At 34.5% G+C, this 26,162-nt stretch overlaps 1 protein-coding gene across 1 annotated transcript; it reads right to left on the reverse strand.

Annotated features, from left to right (window-relative positions):
- Nucleotides 1-5,481: 5,481 nt before the first annotated feature.
- LOC144978852 (tax1-binding protein 3 homolog) lies at nucleotides 5,482-26,041 on the reverse strand. The gene is made up of 4 exons (XM_078925425.1): nucleotides 25,913-26,041; nucleotides 16,333-16,485; nucleotides 14,230-14,307; nucleotides 5,482-10,186 (listed from the first exon to the last, which is right to left on the reverse strand). The coding sequence occupies exons 1-4, from the start codon at nucleotides 25,952-25,954 to the stop codon at nucleotides 9,941-9,943; spliced, it is 519 nt and encodes a 172-aa protein (XP_078781551.1). The 5' UTR covers nucleotides 25,955-26,041; the 3' UTR covers nucleotides 5,482-9,940.
- Nucleotides 26,042-26,162: the final 121 nt, after the last annotated feature.

Below are 26,162 nucleotides of genomic sequence, written 5' to 3' on the forward strand. Positions count from 1 at the left end.
CTCTCACATCTAACTGCCCTCCTCAGAGCGAATAAATTTTGCCAGAGACAAGCTCATTCTGGGACAAAGACAGAAAGCCATAAACAAAGAGAAAACATATACAGTCAAAGCTGGTATTGGGGATGCCACTTATTTGGGACAAATCCTTGGGAATGGAATTCTTTCTATATAAAAAGTCATACTCTTTCCAATTCCCAGCCACTTAATGGGGACGGAATTTGACAATGACCATCCCCATAAAAGTTTTATCTCATTGTTTGTTTATGTTTTTGTTTTTAAGGGTTTTACGGCGCTTGCAACACATTTAGGTTATATCAGCGCCAGTAAAAAGGAAGAAAATAGGATAGTCAAAAGTTATAGAATTACAAATACAGCACCCAATAAAAAGTAAGACATAGGGGAATTGGGAACAAATAGGGGATCAGATGTAGATTCCAAGAGCACACTATCAAAGTACTTAGTTGGAGACCACCTATAAGTCTCATCCGGACACAAGCACAAAATCCAACATAGAGGAATACACTCGAATGCTTACATTAAACATTAAAACTAACAAATATAATAATACATAACAGAGAGATGATTTACAAGGAAAAAAATATCATCTCCCAAAACAATAACTATGCATTTGACTGTCTCCCTCCCAGCCAGGACTCCGACGAGGGCCAGGAAAAAAACCAATTAATCCCATTCCAAGACAAAGACAGAAAGCATGTTGGATAACAGATATAAGGCGATAGAAGACAAAGTATATACCTCCCTGCCCGCTATGGGAGGTCAGGATCCCCACCCAGTATCTCATTGTCTTCAATCATTTAAAGTGATGGTTCATAAAATACAAATAGGTTTTACTTGTATCTCCTAGTAGTACCTATCGCGACAGCCAATCGGTGCGTGGTCGAATCGTTCGTCATACTCATCAGAGATGTGAACAATAGAATTAACCTGTATCCTTTGTCAATGTCATGGACAGTCATTGTCACATTCATGGTCATGGACAACTGACCAATGGTGCGATGGGTAATGAGATGGCTTTGATTGTTCAAGGCTATCACTACCAAATGGTTTGTTTGTTCAATGAGACGTTTTGCTAGACAATGGTTTCTTAATCCATTACTTACTTATGCAATCATTATGAGTGGCATATTACTTAATCATTTTGTGCAGTTTGATTTGTTTCTCATTGTTAGAGGTAGATTAAGGTGTTTCTGTTTCATTAAGATGTGAAATGTCACTCAATTTCATGGGTGCTGCTTTTTTGGGGACACTGCTTAATTGGGACGATTTGTCAGGAACTGAGCTGTCCCAATACACTAGCTTGGACTGTATAAGGAGAAAGAAAAGCTTATCACCATTGGCAGCCCCATCAACCTCATTTGCATGTTGGTTGTTCAATGAATGTTTTTGGAAGAATAGAACAAAACTGATATTTATGAGAGAATGCACTTTGAGTCTTATTTAGACATATCAAAATATAACAAACTAAAACACGTTTCTATAAGAAGGTTAGTGTGTAATGATGACTGAAAAAGAATAGATAAAACCACTGTACAACAGCAGAAACCATATCAACGCATAAGCAAAAGTACTACAATTCATACAATTTTATCAAAAATATATATTCAAACATCTTGCTCAGATGTGCATGTGTGTATAATTCAAAAGATGACTTAAATTATACTTCTTACAATTCTCATTTTCTATCAATCAGTACAATTTATCAACAAGCACCAGATTATGACAATAAAACAGAGATTCAAATTCTATAATTTAAAAAATTGATATGAGATGATAAAGAAAGGAAACAAAATCAATACAAATAATAATAATAATAATAATAATAATAATAATAATAATAATAATAATAATAATAATAATATTAATAATAATAATAATGTTTGTTTTTAAGGGTTTTACGGCGCTTGCAGCACATTAAGGTCATATCAGCGCCAGTAAAAAGGAAGAAAATGGGATAGTAAAAAGTTCTAGAATTACAATTAAAGAAACCAAGAGAAAGTAAGACAAAGGGGAAACTAGGAACAAATAGGGATCAGATGTAGATTCCAAGAGCATACCTTCAATGTACTTAGTTTGAGATCACCTATAAGTCTCATCCGAACACAAGCACAAAATCCAACAAGGAGGAATACACTCAAATGCTTACATTATACATTAAAAATAAATAAGATAATACATGACAAGAGAGATGATTTACAAGGAAAAAAATATCATCTCCCAAAAAAATATCTATGCATTTGACTGTTTCCCTCCCAGCTAGGACTCCGGCCAGGGCCAAGACAAAACCAAGTAATCTCATTCCAAGACAAAGACAGAAAGCATGTTGGAAAACAGATATAAGGGGATAGAAGACACAGTATGTACCTCCCTGCCCACTATGGGAGGTCAGGATCCCCACCCAGAATAATAATAATAATAATAATAATAAAAATAATAAAATAATAATATAAAAATAAAAATAATCTATTCTAAAAAAATAAATAGCACAGAATAACTGGCATTTAAAAAAATGATAAGACTATTTTTTTACAGATTGATATACAGATAACACTCAAACTTTTCTTAAACTACATTTGATATGAATTCCAATTGACTCAAATAATTATTTTTTCAATCTGCTGGATTTGTTTTTGTTTTTTTGTTTTATGGCGCTTGCAACACATTAAGGTCATATCAGCGCCAGTAAAAAGGAAGAAAATGGAGCAGTAAAAAGTTCTAGAATTACAATTAAAGCATTCAAGAATAAGGCAGACAAAGGAGAATTGGTTCAAATAGGGAACAGATGTAGATTCCAAGAGCACACTATCAATGTACTTAGTTTAAGATCACCTAAAAGTCTCATCCAGACACAAGCACAGGTCCCCACTAAGAGGAATGCACTCAAATGTTTACAAATACAGTAAAATTACTTTAAACCGAAAGAAGCTACACCGAAAAATACCTTAAACCGCAGAGAATTTAATAAATTGTACTAGTTTCTTCATTATCTTTGTACTAATTCTTACGATGAACCGAAATACTTCTAAGAAGGACTTTCTTTAAACCGAAACAACTTGAGAGCACCTTCCCTTTTTCTCTCTCTATTTTTCTTCAAAAATTCGGGAAGGTGGCCCCACATAATAATGCCCGGCGATATTAAAACAAAGAGCGTAAGTATAAGATGAGGGTGAGGGGTGGGGGGTAGGCAAACACTTCAATCACTGCACTTGGGTTTGGCCAGCACCACGATCGCAGACTGGAAAAGGAAGACAACGGGTGACTGGCAGGCGAAAAATGAGGAAAGAGGGGGAGTTGGGGTGTAGAATCATGCAAGCGAGGTGTTCTCGCTCGTGTGTTGATACTTTGGAACTGACTGGATTTTCAACACGACAATAAGGAGGGGGCTGGTAGACAACTTACCATTGACATGCCATTTCATTTCCAATTTGATTGAATGTGTGTGTGAGAGGGGGGGGGGGGGGTTCTATGTAATTAGGCCTTTGAACCTAATGGCTTTTCAACAAAAGAGAGATGTGTAGTAAACAACTTAGCATTGACACGCCTTTTCATTTCCATTTCACTTCACCTCTGAGTAGCTGCGCATCATTCATTATCAATTATCACACAAGAACTTTCGATCTTATTTTAGCTTTACATTTTACTAAAAGAAAACACTGTGCTTACACGTTGGAGTTTAAAAATCAAAATACTATGTGAAGTCGATGAAAAAAAAGTTGATCAAGACAGAGATATGTAAAAAACACGGCATCCCGAACTCAACTCTTTCAACAATTTTGAATTGAAAACGAAAACCCCAAAAATATTTTTAAAACACACCAAAAAAAAATAAAAATTAATAAAATTTAAAAAAAAATGATTTTAATGCTTACGAAGACGGCATTTATTCAACAACTACATTTAAGGGGAAACCCATGATACGATTAAATGAGCAAATTTCTTAAATAGTTACTACACTTGAAAAACATCGCAAAACGGGAACTTGCTTTAAACCAAAATGGTTTAGAAGGTCCCCAAAATTTCGGTTTAAAGTAATTCTACTGTATTTAGTATACAAACAAAACATAATACAGTGCACAACAGAGAGATGATTTACAAGGAAAAAAAATATCTCCCAAAACTAACTATACATTTGACTGTTTCCCACCCAGCCAGGGCCAGGACAAAACCAAGTAATCTCATTCCAAGACAAAGACAGAAAGCTTGTTGGAAAATAGACATAGAGGGATAGAAGACACAGTATGTACCTCCCTGCCCACTATGGGAGGTCAGGACCCCATCCAGTGCTGAATTTGTGACACAACCTCAAACCCACCCTACCCAATTTGTGCGGATCTATGTTAATTTCCACAACACAGTAATATGATATTCAAAATAGAAGGATGCCCGTTCATAATAGCCTTTATTTCTCTGAAAATAATGTGATTTATCCATTAACTAATATAAACAGAGTGTTATTTTAGCACGTCAGTTGACAGTGCATCTTAACAGTGCATTTTTATGCACATTCGCTACCCACATTATTCATTATCGATGCAGTGTAGTCTTCGTTTAGTTGGTACACAGAGTTTGTAGTCCATCACAAGAATAATGTCTCAAAAGTTACATTATGATATATGTATAACTTTGTTAATTAAAAAAAATATAAAAGAAATGCTGATGGAGTACAACCGAAATTTAAAACTAAAAAATAGAAGTAGCATTGAAGATAAAATAATCTTTTAGAAAGACAAGTAAAATAATGTTTTATAAAGAGATGATTAAATATCTTAATTAGCTAGGTGGCTCTGTGGTGTAGTGGTTAAGCTGTCAGACTCGACCCTTTAAGACACTAGGTTAGAATCCTGATGTGGACAATTTTGTAAAAAAAACAAACTATATTTTATTTATTTTTAAATATCACTATTATTATTGTTATAGTTATTTGATCTTTGAATACATTTTTTCATTATTATTACCTATTTTATTGTACAAAAAATAAAAAATAAAAAAAAGCCCCAAAAAAAAACAACATTGGCATTTTCATTATTGATATCATATCTTATAATACTTTATCATTACCATCAGTTTTTGTTTACCATGTTTGTTCATTGTTGTTTTCGCTTTGATTAAAAAAAAACAAAAACAAAACTAACTTTTTTTAATTTTTAAAAAGCTTTTGTCTAAAATTTTAAAAATCATTTAATTGTTTACTTTAACCTATGTTAATTTCCACAATACAGTAGAAGTATAATAGGTGACTTGACTGTCGTTCGTAATAGCCTTTATTTCTCCGCAAACACTGCAGGTTCTCCACTAAAAAAAATAATAAACTTGAGCTTTTATATAGAGCAATATCCACCAAAAATGATCAATGTGCTTTACAATAGTAAAATAATAATAATAATAATGATAATAATAATAATAATAATAATAATAATAATAATAAATAATAATATAAAATAAGAGAAGAAGAAGAAGAGAAGAAGAAGAAGAAGAAGAAGAAGAAGAAGAAGAAGAAGAAGAAGAAGAAGAAGAAGAAGAAGAAGAAGAAGAAGAAGAAGAAGAAGAAGAAGAAGACCCCGGGAATATACTCATGTCATCATCATCAACGTCTACATTCCACCATCATCAGACAACACCACAGCGAAAAATATTTTGAGGAAAGAAATACAGGACATTCAAATTAAGTCACCCGATGCCGTATTGATGGTCACTGGCGATTTTAACCAATGTAACGATTTTACTCTCCCGGGACTTCATCAATACGTGGACTGCGAGACAAGGGACAAAAAAACATTAGATTTATTCCTGTGTAATATTAAAAATAGTTATAAATGTTTACCCCGTGCCCCATTAGGTTTATCTGACCACTGCATGCTCTTGCTACTCCCCACCTACCGCCCTGTTTTTAAACGTGTAAAACCAGTAAAGAAAAGTGTACAGATCTGGAACGGAAGTGTGTGTGAAGATTTGCGTGGTTGTTTTGAATGCACTGACTGGAATGTTTTTATCGAATCATGTGATAGTGTGGATGAGCTGAATGACTGTGTGAGTGAGTATTTAAAATTCTGTGAACAGCTAGTGTCTTGTAAAAAAGAAATAAAGTATTATCCTAACAACAAGCCTTGGATAACAAAAGACCTAAAACTTTTATTGAACCAAAAGAAAACTCTCTATACTAGTGGAAACAAAAAAGATCTGAAAACAAAACAAAAAGAGATAAAGAGGGTAATATCTAGTTGTAGAGACAAGTACAAAAATAAAATTGAAAAATGCTTTTCTTTGGGGATATACGGGACACGTGGCGGGGGCTTAAAACTGCTGTTAACTATAATCCAAAGCCCACGATTATATCAGAAGATATCGAAATTGAAACTTTAAATAAATTTTATTCACGTTTCGACACAGCAAACAAATTTGATATTGAAAATGAAAAACATAAATTAGACAGGGCTTTGGAAGATGAAATGACTATTGAGGTCAGTGAAGAGGAAACGAGATTCGTATTTTCGAAACTAAACGAGAGGAAGGCTGTTGGGCCGGATGGATTGAAAGGAAAACTATTGAAAGAATGTGCCCATCAGCTTTCCCCCATTTATACACATATTTTTAACTGGTCCCTCCAATGCGTTTCGATCCCTGAAATTTGGAAAACTTCAAAAATTATTCCTGTTCCAAAAAAAGAAAAACTTGAAACTATGAACGATCTCAGACCTGTTGCGCTGACTTCAATAGTCATGAAATCTTTAGAAAAACTTGTTCTTGTTAAAATTAGGAATCAGTTTATGCCATTGAGTGATAGTCATCAATTTGCTTACAAACCAGGACGTGGCGTAGAGGATGCCATTTTGCTGTTTACAAACAACATCTACAGGCATCTAGATCACGCTAGGAGCTATTGCAGATTGCTTTTTGCAGATTTTTCTTCAGCGTTCAATACAATGCAACCTCAGTTGGTTGTTCAAAAATTGACTAGTCTGAATTTAAACAAGTATATAATTGCTTGGGTGCTCGAATTTCTTACGGAGAGAGCACAATATGTTCAATTAGGACAAAACAAATCTTCCTGTATAACTACAAATACTGGTGCTCCTCAAGGTTGTGTATTGTCCCCTGTATTATTCACAATATACACGAATGACTGTAGAAGTCAAAACCTGAGTGTACCTTTAATAAAGTTTGCAGATGACACCGCTCTTCAAGGCCTCATAACAAATGGCAACGAAGTGGCTTATAGGCAAGAAATTGATAGATTTGTGTCTTGGTGTGATGCCCACCACCTAGAGCTTAACATAAGCAAGACAAAGGAGCTAGTGATTGACTTTAGGAGAGTGAAGGAACCGATAGAACCGTTAAAATTAAAGGACCAATTCGTCCAGCGAGTTCCTCACTACAAATACCTTGGTGTAACGATTGATGACAGGCTCAAGTGGGATGAAAACTTGAAAATAATTAGGCATAAGATGTGCAGACGTACATATTTTTTATCAAAACTCTCTCAGTTTAGAATAGATAAAACCCTCTGCACATTATTTTATAGAGCAGTAATCGAAAGTGTTTTGTCATTTTGTATAACAGCTTGGGGAGGCAATTGCTTAGCAGTGGAAAGGAACAAAATAAATTCAAATATTAAAAAATCCATTAAACGCTATATAAATGATGTTGACGATGTAGATCTTTTATACGAGAAATTTTGTATAAATAAAATAACTAAAATATTAAATGACCAGTATCATCCATTAAGACCATCAATTATTATGTCAGAAAGACCAATTCGTCCAGCGAGTTCCTCACTACAAATACCTTGGTGTAACGATTGATGACAGGCTCAAGTGGGATGAAAACTTGAAAATAATTAGGCATAAGATGTGCAGACGTACATATTTTTTATCAAAACTCTCTCAGTTTAGAATAGATAAAACCCTCTGCACATTATTTTATAGAGCAGTAATCGAAAGTGTTTTGTCATTTTGTATAACAGCTTGGGGAGGCAATTGCTTAGCAGTGGAAAGGAACAAAATAAATTCAAATATTAAAAAATCCATTAAACGCTATATAAATGATGTTGACGATGTAGATCTTTTATACGAGAAATTTTGTATAAATAAAATAACTAAAATATTAAATGACCAGTATCATCCATTAAGACCATCAATTATTATGTCAGAAAGAAGTGGTCGCCCTTTCTCTATTTCAACGAAAACAGAGAGACACCGAAAATCTTTTCTGCCGTCCAGTATTAGGCTTTATAACAACAAGCAATAATCATTTTATATAATTATTTCTCATTTTTACTTTTTAAAAATATAAATATTAATTTATTACTTTTTTTGTTTTGCAATCTTTTCAATTTTCAATTTATAGTGACAGTTTTAACTATTTTACAGTGTTGATATTATTCATATTATAAAGCGCAGCTCTGGTTATAGAGCTGCTCCTCTCTTTTTTTTATATATATACATCCTATTTCCATTGTATTTTTATCTTATTGTGTAAATTATAACACGTCTGTACAAAAAATTTCCTTTTTGGGATGCAATAAAGTATTATTATTATTATTATTATTATTATTATTATTAAGAAGAAGAAAGAGAAGAAGTAAAATAAGAGAAAGAACATTTCTTTTTAAAGATGAAAGTATCTTAATTATCAACTAAATATAACTAAGGGTTAATATTAAAATTTGTCACAATTTGTTTTTATGATGTTTTGAAATTTAAAAAAAAAAAAGCAAATCATACAGCAGAGATCTCAAAACTGATATCGAGCACAATAACATTAGCATGGTAATAAATGCCTAATAATTTCAGAAACCTTGTAAATCCTGCAAGGATTGAGGACTGACACTAGTCAAAATTAAATAATTATTTAACTACAATATGATATATTAAAATAATAAAATGATCGCTGGTGAGAACAAACTCTTGTTTGTATCTGTCTCACTTTTTAATGTCCATATCAGGGACTGGCTCTTGTCCACTAAATCAATATCTGGTCCAGAATGTAAAAGCGTCCATCACCTTAACTCTTTACCTGCACTACTGAACTTTTAAAATCATAATGTCTAATCGAGTGAGCAGTGACAATGATGTGATCTGAGGCCACCGTTGCATTGCTGTATCAGCACTCTCATAAGTGAAAATGGTAAAATATTATGTAGGATACAGTAAAACACAAACCTATCTGCAAATGGCTATTCATATTATTATTGACATCATTTCATGACAGGGATGTAATGAAAGATCATCCTTTGTAGTGCTTATATTTCATCAAATAAAGAATATCACAACCAAAAAATTAATGAAAATGGATATTTCGTTAATGACGGATATTTTAGGTCAAAAGTATGGCTTTAGCAACTCCAAAAATTTCATTCTGGCTTTATGTTTCCAATTAACTTCATTAATTCATAGTAAAGTCTTTTATTTTTTCTAATTTCAGAGAATAGCATTGAGCCTAATCATGTGGAACTACTAACGGCACATCAGAGAATGGTATACTGTTATAGTAGTAATATGCAGTATTGTCTGTAAATTCACCAATGGACCAGTTTGGGTAGATGGTATTAAAAAAATAATCAAGAGCTTTCTAATATGATGATAAAGAAAGCAATTTATAATACTGAGAAATCATATCTTTTAAAACAGGCATGATGTAATGCAATTAAGACAAATTAATCATTAAATATAATTTGAAGATTCAGTTTCAAGATATACTTTGATTTCTCATGAGCTTCAAACGCTGAAACTTTATTTGGAATATGGTCTTTCCTTTAACATATTAGTCTTCTTTACTCCTTGAATTAATTATTTTAAATTTCAAATTTTAAATTGTAAAAACATTGTCCCATGTTGTCAATTAAAAGATCAAAACATCGAAATACCAGGCAGTCGTATTCATAGGTGAGATTTTTTTAATAGTAATAATTAATATGTGAGTAGTTTTAGTATTGTTGATACTGCGGTTGTTGCTGAGGCATGTAAAGTTGCTGTTGTTGGTGCTGGCTGGTGGGTGGTGGCCCATGTTGATTATAAGCCTGAAACTGAGTCTGGGGGGTGCCCATCTGACTGGGTGCCTTCTGAAGCTGTGGCACCCCTTTGCGGTAGATCAGCATCTTTAAGATTGGCTTTTTCCTGATACTATCCACTGCTTGTTTGTGTGTTACCAACGTAAAATCTTTTCCATTCACCTAAAGACAGAAATTATTCATGTTAAATAAAGTTTTCTGATTATCTTTTACAACAAAGATGTAGACAGATTCCAATAAAAATGAAAGGTCAAATAGGCCAAGCCATTAATTCCTTCTTATTCTTTTTTGAAGCTGTTATGTCAAGAGAATATCATTGTAATCAGAATTACAATAATTACTTATGACTCATACTTTTAAGGAATGGAGCTTCCCAATGACCAATATCTAGAAACTATTTAAGGTATTTAAGTCTTTGGTATTGAATCAAATTCATTCCGAATGTGCGTGCAATAAAGGCATGAAGCATCCATCATAAAAGATTAATTTAAGAAAATATATATTAGCAATTTTCTTGTGTATGTATGTATGTATGTATGTATGTATGTATGTATGTATGTAGGTATGTATGTATGTATGTATGTATGTATGTATGTATGTATGTATGTATGTATGTATGTATGTATGTATGTATGTATATATGTATGTATGTATGTATGTATGTATGTATGTATGTATGTATGTATGTATATATATATATATATAAATATATATATATATATATATATATATATATTATTGAATCGTGTTTGATACAAGTATGGTACGAAAAGTGCTCGACATGTAGTAATGGAGCGAATTATTATTTAAAATATTTACCACAATGTTTGGGACAGTCTACATCAATCAATTGATGTAGACTGTCCCAAACATTGTGGTAAATATTTTAAATAATATATATATATATATATATATATTCAAATTATAAAAACAATAAAACCATGAAATAATAGTCCTCAACTTTTTGAGAAAGGGAGCTATTTATAAAATATTTCAAGTATAATTATGATCAACTTCTACAATATTGTTTCGGGCATTTGCTGCAAATGTGTGCTCAATAATATTAATTAGAGCATGTAAAATAAATAAGGACACTCAGATTGTATTCTGTCAGGACGAAAGAATAAACAACGATGAACTACGGATTTATCATAGGCTGAGGAGATGCTACTAGCATTGAAACGATCGTCCTGTCATAATACAATGTGAGTGTCCTTGTGTATTTTATATATATATATATATATATATATATATATATATATATATATATATATATATATATAATATATATATATATATATATATATATGGTTGTAGGGAGTTAACTGGAATACCTCTCCAAAGATTCCATCAATGGATGAAACAACGTAGTAGGAGGAAACAACCAAATGAGGTGAGGATAATATATATATACATATATACTGATGCACAAAAGAAACACACCATTGTCAATCAATCACTACAATTTTTATTCTTTTTACATATGTGTTTAAAAAGATCTCCTCATGGTTGAAAAAACGATAAATAATCACAATAACATCAAAATTTGATTTAAAATTATGGAAAGTATGTTCGAGGCGCAAAAGAGCAAAACAAAGCATGAGGCACATGCAACTTGATAAGTTGTGAACTGAACAAAATTTTGTTGTTTAGTAGTGTTCACCATGGGTATAAAAAGTCACAAAAATGAGACTCTTATTCATTCACATTTAACGTATACAAGATGCCAAGATTAAGTGAATAACAGAGTTTACCAGCCCTTGGCACAGCGGGGGCCAATATGTCAAAAAGAGAGATTGCAAGATGGCTTAATTGTTCTCACATAACAATAAGACTGTTTCACAGCTATGAATATATTGAGACCACCAGCAATAGACAAAAAAGCTGTCGACCAAAAGAGACATCTCTAGGTCAAGATCGTTATATAAATATAAATACAATATGATATATAAATTCCTGTTATTCATCGAATAGGGAAAATTTGTCTCTAGGGCCTATTCCAAGGGAAGACTGGAATAACCCCAGCATCAGCCACAGTGCAGCCACTGCAAATTGAGCTACGGCGAGGTGACTCACTCAACGCCACACAGTGCAGTGGCGGGTGATCGAACTCAGTACCTTTTGGGTACGAAGCAAAAACTGCGGAGCCACACTGCCCCCTTTTATTTTTTTAATTAAAAAAATAAATATTGTGGGTTGTCGTTTACAAAATCGATTTTTAATCAAGTACAGCAACCTGTAGAGAAGGAACAGTATCCTCTATGACTATCTGATCCTGTAGTAGGTTTGGTATGCAGAAGGCCTCATATTATACTTAATTTGCCTTAATTCTCCTACAAATCCTCAACAACTGAAAGATTCCTTGCATCACGAATGGAATAGTAAAAAGCAAATTATGCTTCAAAGACTTGACTTATCCATGCGCACATGATGCCAAGCCATAATTCAAGCCCACGAAGGTCATACACAGTACTGAAGGAAGTTGCACCCAAATATTGTTTCTCATTGAATTTTGGGCAATTTTAAAACTAACCCTACCTCTACATTTGAGGGTACTGTGATTTCATTCATTCTTCTATCATTGTGAATTTGGATTCATTTTAAAGCAAAATGATTCATCTTTCAAAATTGAAATAAAGTTCGACACCCAATTTCAATAAATATGTTGAATTTCCATTGAAAGAAGTCATGCATTACTTTTGTGCATCAGTATATATATCACAACCAAACTTCAAGCATGGATAGAAAGATTTTTAAAAAATATTTACTGTTTGATGTAGTGTAAAATAATGGATAATGAAGAGAAAATGGCAGTTAACTTTAAGAACCAAACTGATACGAGTGGTGGTTTGCCGAATTACCAGGGAGTGCTGAAAATTTCAGACTATTGGGCTGATCATGACAAAGAGGGCCATTTTATTTATATCAATAATACAATGGAAACTAGAGCGCACCTCTTGTCCTAATCTCCCTTTGGGGTTTTCAATTAATAGCAATTCTTAGAAATATCGACTTGCCTGGACACCTTGTATCAAACACTCATTAATAAACAAAACAATTCCAGTATTTGCAGGAAACAATGAATTTAAAATAGGATGTGGTATATGTTATAACATTCTTGTAGGATGGCTCTCTTTATTTACCAATTGCGGAAAAACAAACTGTTTAACCTCAAGAGCTGATGTTAACTCAACAATAATTCTAATGCTGAGAATGCAATGCAGCTAAAGACAAAATAATCATCCACGGAATGATTGTCATAACCACACTGAGGATAATAAACTATAACTGTAAGAGGAAAGCAGAGGATAAGTTAACAGAAAGACCAAATGAGGCATATGAAACATTCAAGAGAAGATGAAGCTTTAAAATCTTCTTGAATTGTAGATACAAATGATAACAAAGAAAAATATAGCTAGGGCACATTCGCTGAGATTAAGGCAAGAATAGGAATGTCAACAGCAACACTAACGAGACTGACAAGAATATGGAAAAGTGCAATCAATTTCGAAATAAAAATTAAACTGTACAAATCACTGGTGCTTTCCATCTTACTATACGGCAGTGAGTCATGAACATTAACTGCGGAATCAGAGTGCAGAATCTCTGCTTTTGAGATGATAAGTTATCGAAAACTCCTGCGGGTGCCATATACAGAACACAGAACCAATAAAGACGTACTGGAAGAGGTGCAAGATCGTGCAGGACAACAGGAACCCCTCATCACCACAGTTGGAAGGAGGAAACTGTCATGGTTTGGCCACAATGCAACGGTGATGGAGGGTACCCTTGAAGGAGGAAGAAGAAGAGGAAGACAAAGGAAAGTTTGGATGGACAATGAAATGAAGATGGAAAATCTGTTGGAGAAGGCCAACAAAAGAGAAGAATGGCGGAAAGTGGTGAGAGCTGCATCCCATGTATCACCCCGACGATCATGGGATGAATGAATGAACAATTGCTTCTTTGCTCTTTCCATTAAAATATTGTGAGAAATGGTGTTTGTAACATTGTATATAATAGACATATTTTTCACAATCTTTTAGAGTAGAGCTTAGTAACAAAATGAGCAGCATGCAAAGATTAAGTTTAAAATCACTTAAAATAAAAATCCTAAAATAAAAAAAAAAAAACCCCAAAAACTTGCTCATTAGAATAGATCTCATTCAATAAGTCAGAGCCAATGATAAATAAAATTGCAATATCACCTGTAATAATTTATCATGAAGCTGTAAACCACATCGAGAAGCTGGACTGTTGTCATGGATGAACGTTACATAAATTCCCTTTAGAAGAAAAAGATTCATATTTTTCATGATAGAAGTCATTATCTTAAAAACAACATCAAACAAACATGTATTTGGGTAAAAAAAACTCTTGCCTCCAAATAATTATGAAAAGCTGATTCATATCAATAATAATATATGGTTTTTATATAGTGCCCTACCCCATATCTTAACAAGCTCAATGTGCTTAACAGTAACGCAATACAAGTCACTCAATCATACAGTCAATCAAACATACGACATAAAACAAAGCAACATAATTAATCATACAGTGTTACATATTGAAAGAAAGTGACTATTCTCATCCCCCTATTCTAGGATGCTAGTCTTCATAATAGTAGTCCACAATTGTTGTATGTTTAATCCAAAGATTGTAATGCAGTAATTTGTTAAGTTTCTTGTCACAAGTTGCACAATTAAAAAAAAAAACCAATCAAATCCAAATCGCAAAAAGCTGGCGACGTTTTTTTCGGTAATCCAATCGGCCGGGGGGGGGGGGGGGGGGGGGGGGGGGGGATGAGAATATAGGCAGCCTATTGAAAAGAAATGTTTTAAGATGTATTTTAGAGAGCTCTGTATCATTACTGCCTTTGATATATCTTGGAAGATGTTCCAGATTTTGTATTTCTCTACAGGAAACCAGTGAAGTTCTTGGAGCAGATTGATTTCTCCTCTTTCCATAAATAAGCCTGGCAACATCGTTCAGGGCTACCTGAAAGGATCTTATCTTGTCTTTATTTAATTTATGGAAGAGAGGAGAGAATTAGAGAATAATCTAGCTTTGACAGAATGAGAAAATTAAAAAAAACAAGGTCTAGATATCCCATGTAATGAGATGTCTAACATTATGTATTCTTCTCCTTTCCAGGTACATTAAACTTACAATATGATTTACTTGGTAAAAGACAGATATGGTACAAGTTTCAACCTTAGCAGTTTCAGTTACACTATTTCCTAAAATGATTGGTTCACAATTTACATTTCTAAGAATTGCTAGTAATAAAAATTATTTCAATTCCACTATCGTTAAGTTTTAGTCTGTTTAATTCCATTCAAATTTTCAATGTAGCAAAGCAAGATTGGAAACATTCAATTAAGAGATGTAAATGGTCGTAGGTTGCTGACTTAAAGATTTGACTATCATCTGCATGAAATCGATAATGTAGATTAAAAGCAGAAATAATTGATCCAATGGGTTTTATGTACATTGTAAAAAGAACTGGACCCAATACTGTTCCCTGTGGCACACCAAATTTCAAAAGATGATCAGAAGATTTGACATTGTAAACCACAACAATCTGTGATTTGTTAAGATTAGAACCATTTCAACACCATTCCATTAATATCAAAAATATGTTTGAGTCGATTCAACAGAATGTGGTAAATTTTGTCAAATGCAGCTGATAAGTCCAAGATACAAAAAATGTTCACCTCATTATTGTCAGCATTTAAAATCTGAAATATTTACTACACTTAAAAGCGCTGTCTCGGTGCAATGGTTTTCTCTATAAGCTGATTGGAATGGCTCATATAGATCATGTAATTTTAAATGTAAAGTTGGTGAAAAACTAGATTTTCCATGATTTTTTAAATAAAGGGAAGATTTGAAAAGGGTCTGTAGTTTTAAAATTCGATTTGGCCTAAAGAGGGTTTCTTTAAAAGTGGGGCGATAGAGCTGTCTTAAAACAAGTGGTGACGGTACCAGTTGACAGTGACTGATTAATTAATTCAGTTATTGATGGAATAAGCTTGTCAATGCAAGAATTAAAAGTGTGGTTGGAAGGGGATCTAGCTCACAAAACTTATTTGGGGCCTTCATAATTAGATTCTTTATAAATAACTTTGAGACTGGCTGAAAAGAATTTAATGTGTCACCACTCTTGTTAAAAAGGTTAAATATTCCCTTCCAGGCAATATTTATTAACTCAATCTGCTGTAAACTAAGAACATGGATAGCAATATAACCTAAACAATAAATACACCCTTTATAATAAAAACATATCTAAAATTCTTTTAACTTCTGACCTTGTCATGATATCCTTGAGGGCTCTGTGATGGGTCTTGGTCAATGCCTCCACCAATACGGAAACCACATCGATACTTCGGTTTGCCATCAGACTCTCTAAGTGGATTCCCTTGAGCATCATAATCTTGCTCTTTCTCCAAGATAATGGGAATCTAAGGAAGAAATTAAAATAATTGAAAATTGAAAATGACACTGGACATGTTGAGGCCGGCCAGTGACAGGTTGAGAAATTCTCAAAATCCCTTCAAGGGCATAAAATTAATGTTTTAGATTGGGCAAAAAAAAATAAAAAAAATAAACAAAATTTTTTAATGTAACTCTTGCACTTGAAACCAATATCATATAAAAGAGATAGCAACACTGATTACAAAACGATTTAAATTTTGTTTCTATCTTGATTAGAAATGTAGTTATGACAGTTCAAAGTCTGAAATTTCATACTGATTTTTACCCTCAAATTACCCTTAGCAGTTGTGATCGAAATAGCGTGCCGTAAATAAAATATAACTAAAACAGTCATTATGGAGTTCTTATTAACATGTTGAATACCAAAATGTTTGTCTATTCGAGGACAATGCATTTACATTAATAAAGAGGAAGATGAAAATTGAAAATAACACATTACATAATAGGGCACAAATGTTTCATAATTAAAATCAGTTATATATATGAAACATAGTTTGCTATATATCTTTTATCCCTAATATCTCACTGAAACATTTGCAAATAATCCCCCTCCCCTCTATGGTTTACAGGCCTGTAAATCGTCTGAAATTTTTTAAAAAACCCCCGGAGACCTTTTATTTTAAATGTGGCCTATCAATTGAAGGTTGCTTCCGCAATCTACAAATGTTTCAGGCATGTTGCAGAATCGTTTACTGTTAGTTCTTGTATTTCTTCTTTGTCTTTATGAGAAAGCAGCTCAGCTAGCTTTTTTTTCTCTTGCAGACAAAGCCAGCAAAACAAAACTAAACAAAAATTTGTTTTTACATAAAAAAATTAGACGAAAAATCGTTTCGACAATATTCAGACGAACAATCATAAATTGCAAAGAAACTGTAGAGTTGAAGATTGTTCATCTGAAAAATTACAAAGAAATATGGAAATTGCATCAAATTGTGTGTGAAGACATAAGACTTCGCAAATGTGTGTTGGTAAAACTGAGCGAGCGTGCGAACGACCGTTGTGAATGGAGTGGGAGACAGCCACAAACGATAAAACACAGAATAACAGGGAATCCCCTTGACGGCCATGCAGTGAAGTAGATAGAGAGGGAGAGAGAGGGAGAGAGAGAGAGAGAGAGAGAGAGAGAGAGAGAGAGAGAGAGAGAGAGAGAGAGAGAGAGAGAGAGAGAGAGAGAGAGAGAGCACGACCTAACTTTAATTATATAATCCGAGACTGACTATAATAATATGCTACGGTATTGTCATCCACTGTTTTACGTTTCCTGTGATTTTAAAATTTTTAATTTAGGCTATCATTACTTTTTTTTCCATATGGGATCAAATTTCTTAAAATTTATTATTGTCTACTATTGTCCCTGAGGTAGAGAATAATGGATTGTCTGAATTCATGCAATTGCCTGAGAATTTACAAGCCTGGGTTTAATACATAGAGTAAAAAAGTGTTTTTGAGCCAAAACCTAAATGACACATTATAAACATATTGGATAAGACACATTATAAACATATTGGATAAAGAGTATATTTTTATACCCTGGCAGTTTAATTTCATAAAATGGCGAAATCACGAAGTTCAAATAAATTGGAAGGAAAGTTCTGCTTTTGAAAATTTTGCTTAACTATATTGGGCTTGAGACTATTACTATTACACAATTTGAACTGACTATTCATATAACTTTATTCCTCCCCACCCTCTACCTTCCCTCTCTAAATTTGTGGGTTGTCAAGATTTAACCTAATAGAATAATATTAATAATATAATTTCTCACCATAAGTTGAAATTATATAGACCTTTAGAATGTGAATACAAATGATAACAATTATATCAAATAATTTACGATTTTGGTGAAAGTTGCATTATGCCATGCGTTATTGTTCGAAAAATTATAGTACCAGACCCATATTTTTGCTATATTATGTTGGACCATATGTCATTTATTGATATACAAATCATCAATGACCAAGAATAAAACATTAAAGACATGAAAAAAAAATATTGAAAAAATTCATTTTTTTGCCGAACAGCACGGGGAGCCATATTCAAGGGCAGATAACTCCAAAAGTTGATAAGTATTTTCATTTTCCTTCAAATAATTGTAATCTATGCTAAAAGTTGTACAGGATTACCAAATTTGAGAGAGTTAGCTTGATTAATAAAAAAGTTATAGCCTCTCAAAAATGGACCCACGAGCAAATCTGATTTTGACGTGTTTTGAGACAAAATTTCAAAAAATTGTAAAAAATTCAAATATCCATATTCTGAACTGAAAATTTGGTTTTCTTCATGTCTCATAAGTATCTTCAATTGAGCCAAGTTTGAGGAAAATCAAAAGGGGTGTGGTTCCCACCCGTGGTCCACTTGACGTGGAATGGCCCTGCTGTTAATGACGATGACTACTATGTTACTAGTGTGCATGTATCTGTGTGTGTATATATGTCAATATGTTATTTATTTTCTTTATTTATATTGTTTTGTTATAAATGTGTAACCAAATGACAAATTGCCACTATTTTGAGGACGATAAAGAAATATTATTATTGTTATTATTATTACTTTCAGAAACAACAAATACAAAATTGTGCATATGCAAATACAATACAATGAGTCCTTAAGCTTTAAAATCTTATTTTGCTGTGTGGAATCTGTTATTTATTGTTTTACAGGCACCTTAAGGGCATCCCCTTCCATGTAAATATAACCCAGGAGGAGGAAACTATCCCCTGCGGAATTTTTATTTTTTGTTACCATATCAAGTTATTTCTAGACCAAGGATGGGAAATTTATTGTTTGATTTTCTTTCCTAGTCCTGTCTATGGCTCAAGTGGAGCATCACCTCATAAGGTAAGAATTTTCTAGTTTTATGATATCCAAACTGGAGACTGAGGTTTGTTTTAGAAGGGGGAAGAATGGAGGGAATGAATATGCATTCCTCTGCTGTGTGATTGTGTTTACTGTCTCAATCGAGGTTGTTGTGAGCTGTTCCTGGGTTGTCATGGTGTTTCGTTTTCGTGTATATGATTTTCCCGTGAATTGTGACATCATGTTTTGTATCAGGTTATAAGCGGTCGTCATCTGTAACTTTGTTGTTGGATTTAATAATCAATCCGTCCAGATTAGTATATTTTTTTGGAGCTTTTTTTCATACAGCGCAATATATCCACTAAATGTGCTCAAAGCGCTTTACAAGGGGTCCCTGACCAACAGCAATATGTAACATGTAGAACTTGACATGACGCCTGTTAGGTGATATAAAAATGTTTTTCTGACAGAGACAACACTGTTCACGGACAGGTACTCATTTTACAACTGAGTAAGATGAGAGAAAGTGTGAGTTATGAGCCTTTTCCAAGGACTCAACTATGCGCCAGGACCTTTCGATCCGAAAGCAAGTGTCATATCACAAGACCACATATCCGCACAAAAACCTATTAGACTAGACCAAGCCTAGTTATATGTACTTAGTGAATCGCGAACCTAACCACTCAGGTGGAGAACATGCCTTGTGCATATAACATTATTTATGGCTTTGGCTATTTGGACTCGAGTCTGAATAGTCTCCTGTGGCTATTCAGACTCAAATTCCAATGCGCATGTGCAATCAACAAGTTATTTAGATTCAGTCTGAATAGTCTCCAATGGCAGTATAGTTTTTGTTTTGTAAAATATATTTTTAAATATTGATAAATTCATAGAATTGATGCAAATCAAAATAGCAATTATAGTAACAATCAACCACACACATCACAAGAAATCAATGAGCTAGAAAAAGTCCAACATTGGGCGGCCATATCAGATTTAGAGTGGAAACTATGAGCAAGATATGAGCAAGATGACTCAGCTCATATACAATCTCCAATGAAAACCACTACATGAAAGATGATCCATCAACAAACTCCTTATATTTCACAAATCACAAAATGGAAAACTCGAAATTGCAACTAGCCAGTTGAAACAAAACAAGAAACTCAGCATTTAATTTTGAAATCCCCCACTCAAGAACAAACCATCATCTTTACTCTTTCTTCCCCTCCACCATCCGACTTTGGAACTCCCTATCAACCACTTGAAAACAAGCCCTCTTTCGACTGTTAACTTTTAAAAAATCACTCCCTGCTTCCCTCTACAACCCCTGTTACTGAAATGATGGCCATACATTCAGCCTGAAGCTGTGTCCTTTATGGAAGAAGAAGAAGGTAGTCTAAGCCGCTTTATTTGAAAAAAAAGACAAAATCATTGATCAATTGGAAGTCCAGTTAGAAATTGAAAAGAAAAGAGTTAAAATTCTTCAAAAGTAACAAAAGTCAGTTTAAGTAACAGTGATCTAAAGGAAAAGCTTTGTTAACAACACAATGCAATGTTCAAACAAAATCAGGACAATTTTCTTTATAATTTATAATTAACATAATATGAGGGATCGCTATTCTGATAGTGTTAGACAGGCAACAATCCATCTATAGTCCGAAGCAGGAGTCAGTCTGATATGAGCAAAACAGAATATCTTCTGAACTCTTCTTCTGTTTCTTTATCAGTTCCGCCCTCTGCCCCCTGCCAGGAAGCAGTTAGAGTTAGATAGTTAAAGTTACAGTTAAAGTTAAGGAGCCACTATTTTCACAGTACGGTCTGTCAGGCTATCAGGCTTTCACCGTGCGGTAATATCTTGGTGGACGATTTTCAGCATACGGAGATAATAGTGTGAGAGACTTTTTTCACCGTACGGTAATATCTTGGCAGATGATTTTCACCGTACGGTGATAATAGTGTAGGAGACTTTTTTCACTGTACAGTAATATCTTGGTGGACGTTTTTCACCGTACTGTGAAAATAGCCTGACACACTATTTTCACCATACGGTGATAATGGTGTGGAAGGCTATATTCAGTGTACGGTGATAATAGTGCGGGAGACTATATTCATTATAATCGTGTGGAAGGCTATATTTATTGTACGGTGATAATAGTATAGGGTTTCGATTTTCATCGTACAGTGAAAATAGCCTGACACACTATTTTCATCGTAGGGTGATAATGGTATCTTGGTAGCTAACAAACTTTGCGGCGTTTGTCTGTGTTGAACCCATGACCTCAATAAGTCGGGGGTGGCGGTTCATGATAGACATAGAGATTGAAATCACTATTTCTCGAGTTGTGAACAGCTCATACTAATACAGTAGAGCCACGCCCTCCCCGGCCAGGTGTTGTTGTTGTACCAGAAAGGTCGCGGGTTCGAGATCCCATCGCCGCCACGAAATTGGAAAGCTTCATCGGTAACTGTAATCAATTCTGAATCCGCCATCCTGCCTGTATTATTATAGCTTTGGGAGGCCTAACGAAGTCTCATCATGCCAAATATTCGCTCCAAAGAAAAAATACAACCTAGTACCTTTAACTACCCCTAATAGGTAAAACAAATGACCTCTAACTATCCCTAAAAGAAGAAAAAACCAAAAAAAAAACAACCCTAGGCCTGCTTTGCACTGCCTTTCAATACCTCACAAATCAAAATGGCCACTGAGAATCAAAGCAATGGTCAAATTAGGAAATTTTTAACTTTCACAAATCTATCAAGGTTTGTTCTATATGATGACAAATTGAATAAATAAACATCTGACAAAAGGTCCAAAGTGAAAATACAAATTGAAAGAAATGCTATATCAAGCTTGTGTTCTATGTATGCAGTGCGGCTATGTGGTCTAGTGGTATGACACTCGCTTTCGGATCGGAAGGACCTGGGTTCGAGCCTCGCTCGACGCATAGTTGAGTCTTTGGAAAAGACTCTTTACTCACATTCTCTCACCTTACTCAGGTGTAAAATGAGTACCTGGCCGTTAACAGCGCTGTCTTTGCCGAAAAATTGTAATATCGCCTAACAGGCGTCATGTCTCGTCCTACATGTTAAATGTTGCTGTTGGCCAGGGACCCCTTGTAAAGCGCTTTGAGCACGTTAAGTGGATATTGCGCTATATAAAAGCTCATTTTAAAAAAAAATGATACGAAAGTGTATGGTGAGGCTGACAGTGAGGTTGATATAAAGAGACTTTAGAGTGATCTTGATAGTTTGGTCGATTGGGCTGATACTTGGCAGCTAAAGTTTAATGCCGACAAATGCAAAGTGCCCCATTTAGATAAAGGCAACAAAAACCAGAAAGCAACCTACAAAATGAGAAAACATAGGAGTGAAGAGATAATTGATTTACAAGAGACAATATTGGATACAGATCTGGGAGTTCATATGGAGCCAGAGCTAAAGTTTTCACAGCATTTGGAAAGGCAGGTCAACAAAGCTAACAGACTGCTTGGACTGATAAGGAGATCTTTTGACTATCTTGACTGTGACATTATGAAGTTAATGTTTGCAGCTTTGGTTCGACCGCATTTGGAGTTCGGAAACTGTGTATGGGCACCTTATCTTTAAAAGGATAAGAAGCTTTTAGAGAGTGTGCTTAGGCGAGCAACAAAGGTTGTTGGTGGACTCAAGGACTTGAGTTATGAACAGCGTCTGAAAAGAGTAGGACTGCCAAGTATGGTCTATCAACGTTTGAGAGGTGATATGATTGAGACCTATAAGTATAAGTTCACACATTGCTTGTACGCGACTCAGGATAGGCTGTTCACAGTTGACAAAAAATCAGTCACCAGGGGCCACTCATATAAACTTCTGAAACCCAGAGTTGAAACCACCCTTCGACAGAACTTTTTTACACCGAGAGTTATTGAACGTTGGAACTCATTGCCAGCAAATGTCATTGAAGCGCCGAGCGTCAATGCTTTCAAGAATAGATTAGATGCTGTGATGGAAAGTTATATGCATAGTGTAGAAGTGCCTCCCACCCAAAATAGCTATGATCAAAAGATCAGTAGAGAAAGTGTAGTGTAGGCTAGCCCCTGATCACAAGATCAGGTAGGGAAATGCATTAGATAGTTGTGAACAAGACAATCAGTGACTGGAAAGACTCAGCGACAGGCCAGTGGCCTAATCAAGCGACGTCGATACCTTCTATTCTATTCTATAATGAGGAGCTTTCGGGAGGCCTCGGCAAACTTTTTCTTTTTTTAAAAACGGGTCTGCACGCAGGGAGAAAATGATGACGGGTCGAATTCTAATGGTCTGGATGCAGAGGCACATACGTCACAGTTAGTATCCTGGCTTCTGATTGGCTAATACATTCGGTGATAATAGTCTGTCAGACTATTATCACCGTACGGTGAAAATAGTCAGTCCGTAAAACTAAAGGTACTTAGAGAGCTGAGCCGGTGTTACCAATACTTAGCTTCTATAACCAGGACAAATCATTCGTTTGGACAGAAAAATAAATAAAAACTTACCGCTTACCTTCAAAAGCAGTTTAGATTTGAAGATGCATTTGTTTTCTATCAAAAAACATTCGGTAATGGACAATCCTTGATGAATTTCAAAAGTTGTGTTGAAATTATATCCTAATTGTTTTCATGATTAATTCCTCGCGAAATCGTGTGGGCCCCGTTTCTGTTATCAAGGTTCCGCCTAGCCAGGCAGGGTTGCCAGATCATTTTTGAGTAAGAGACCAAACTAGCTATAGCAAGAAGCCAGATTCCTCGGCAAGAGCCCAAATACCACCAAACCCACCTTAGCCTCGCGAAAACTCTTTAGATTTGTTAAACAATTTAGATAGGATAAGGAAAATTCGTATATATAGAAGCATTAGCAAATGCAATCTGTGGCGTTAGCACGTGCTGCATTTAGATATTTAGATTGCCAAATAAAATAAGTTTTACCGGTACCAGAGTAAAACGATATAACGGGGAAAGTCAGAGGAAGCCAAAAAGTTGGTTACAGGAGGCCAAGTGGCCAAACCAAATTTTGGGAGGCCAAATGGCTTGGGAAGGAGGCCAAACTAGCAACCCTGGCCCCAGGTTTTTAAAAAAGTTTATTGGGAAAAAGATACGGAACAAAGTGTCCATAGATAGGTATGCAATTTGGTGCATTAGTGCAGTAAAAAGGCCTTTTTTTCTTTTATTCAATAAACTTGACTGCTGGTGGACCCTAGGCCTCTCTACAAGTCCAAGAAATAATACTCACTTTTTCTCTGCTCCAATGAAAATACCTACCCCCTACCGGTCTAATTATTTGTAGCAGACGACAAATTTCTCAAAACGGTCACGTGACACTGTAAAAACAACACAGGAAGTCCATGAAAGCTTATTTACGGCATTTCCTTTGAACCGTGTAAACAACAAAATTTCGTTTTCATTCGACTCAACGGGTCAGATTGGCCGGTATTTTTTAACGAACTAAAGTTCTGAAAAATCAAAATGTTTCTTAGAAAGGTGAAAGATGCTAGTTTTTGAAACAGAGGTAGGTTTTTTTAAAAAATCTTTATATTTTACGTGAATGCATGCTCAAGGCGAGTTGGACGTGCAGCGGAGGTTGGTAGGCCAAAGGCCCACCTCTCTAGTAACTAAGTCTAGTTCTTATGGTTAGTTGAGGGAATATCTGGGAATATCAGCACGAGGAGCTTTCGGAAGGCCTCCCCACTGTGTTTCACTGCGCACATTGGAATTTGAGTCCGAATAGCCACGGGAGACTATACTAGTAGGTACTTTGGTAAACGTCCATTTGACCCTCCAGCATGGAGCCGATAAATGGCCTAGTGGCTGTGACCCGATTTTTTGGACTTTTGAGTGATGGGTCTCAGAAAAAGTTCCATAGATTTTTTGTTTATGGATGGATTTTAATGATTGATGTCTTATTTTCTTCAGGAGAAATTACTCTATCGTTTGGTGTAGTTTATTTTAAAATCAATGACAATTTAGTATAACTTTTGATTATGGATAAAATAGGGTATAATTTAGCTTTGGATAATTAAAAGATTAGAACTTGGTAAATCAAAATTTCATGCTGGCACGTTTATTTAACATCTTAACTTTTTTATAAAATTAAATTCAGGGCAAAGTTGTATACCGCATCCATGAAATTCGTTCCAGTAAAATCCTTACTCAAATCTTAGCGGCTATTTTAGACCAGTTTTGAAATCCAAATGGTGGTTACTACCGGAAATGCAACAATTTTCAGGTCACAAAGTCCGTCAGTAAATAACAAAGGCAAATAGAAGACCATTTTTCAGCCTTTAAACTAACATAACTTTTTTTCTGTTTATCTGATTTTCACATTTTTGGTATCATTAGAATCGTGTTGAAAAGCACTTTAAAATGATATAGGTTTCATTGAGCTCAATCCAATTTGAATTTTTTACCAAAGTACCTAATACTAGTAGACTATCACAGTGTCTATTCTATTCCATCCACCAGAGAGGCCAGACTGAAGAAGAGTCCGGCCGAAGTAGAACGGCATTGGGTTGTGATAATTATTGTGACACCATGATTTAAGACTGGCAAAAAACTAAACGAATAGAAATCTTACACTGTAACATTCCAGAGGCTCTCCAGGAGTATGACTAGCCATAATTTTATACTCAATTTAATTGTCAATGTTCAATCTACAACTTTTTCTTTTCCTCTTTCGTGGTGTTGTTACACTGTTGCAGTCTTGTTCCAGGAAGTAAGAGAAATCCATATTCGATTCTACTAAAATTATGCTACAATACTTGTTAAAAGCTCATCAACAGCGAAGTGTCAATCTCAATGTATGCTGTAATGTTTGCAAAATTGGT

Source organism: Berghia stephanieae, chromosome 1 (assembly GCF_034508935.2).
Source record: "Berghia stephanieae isolate SIO BIC M18660-M18661 chromosome 1, UCSD_Bste_1.3, whole genome shotgun sequence".
Taxonomy (NCBI): domain Eukaryota; kingdom Metazoa; phylum Mollusca; class Gastropoda; order Nudibranchia; family Aeolidiidae; genus Berghia; species Berghia stephanieae.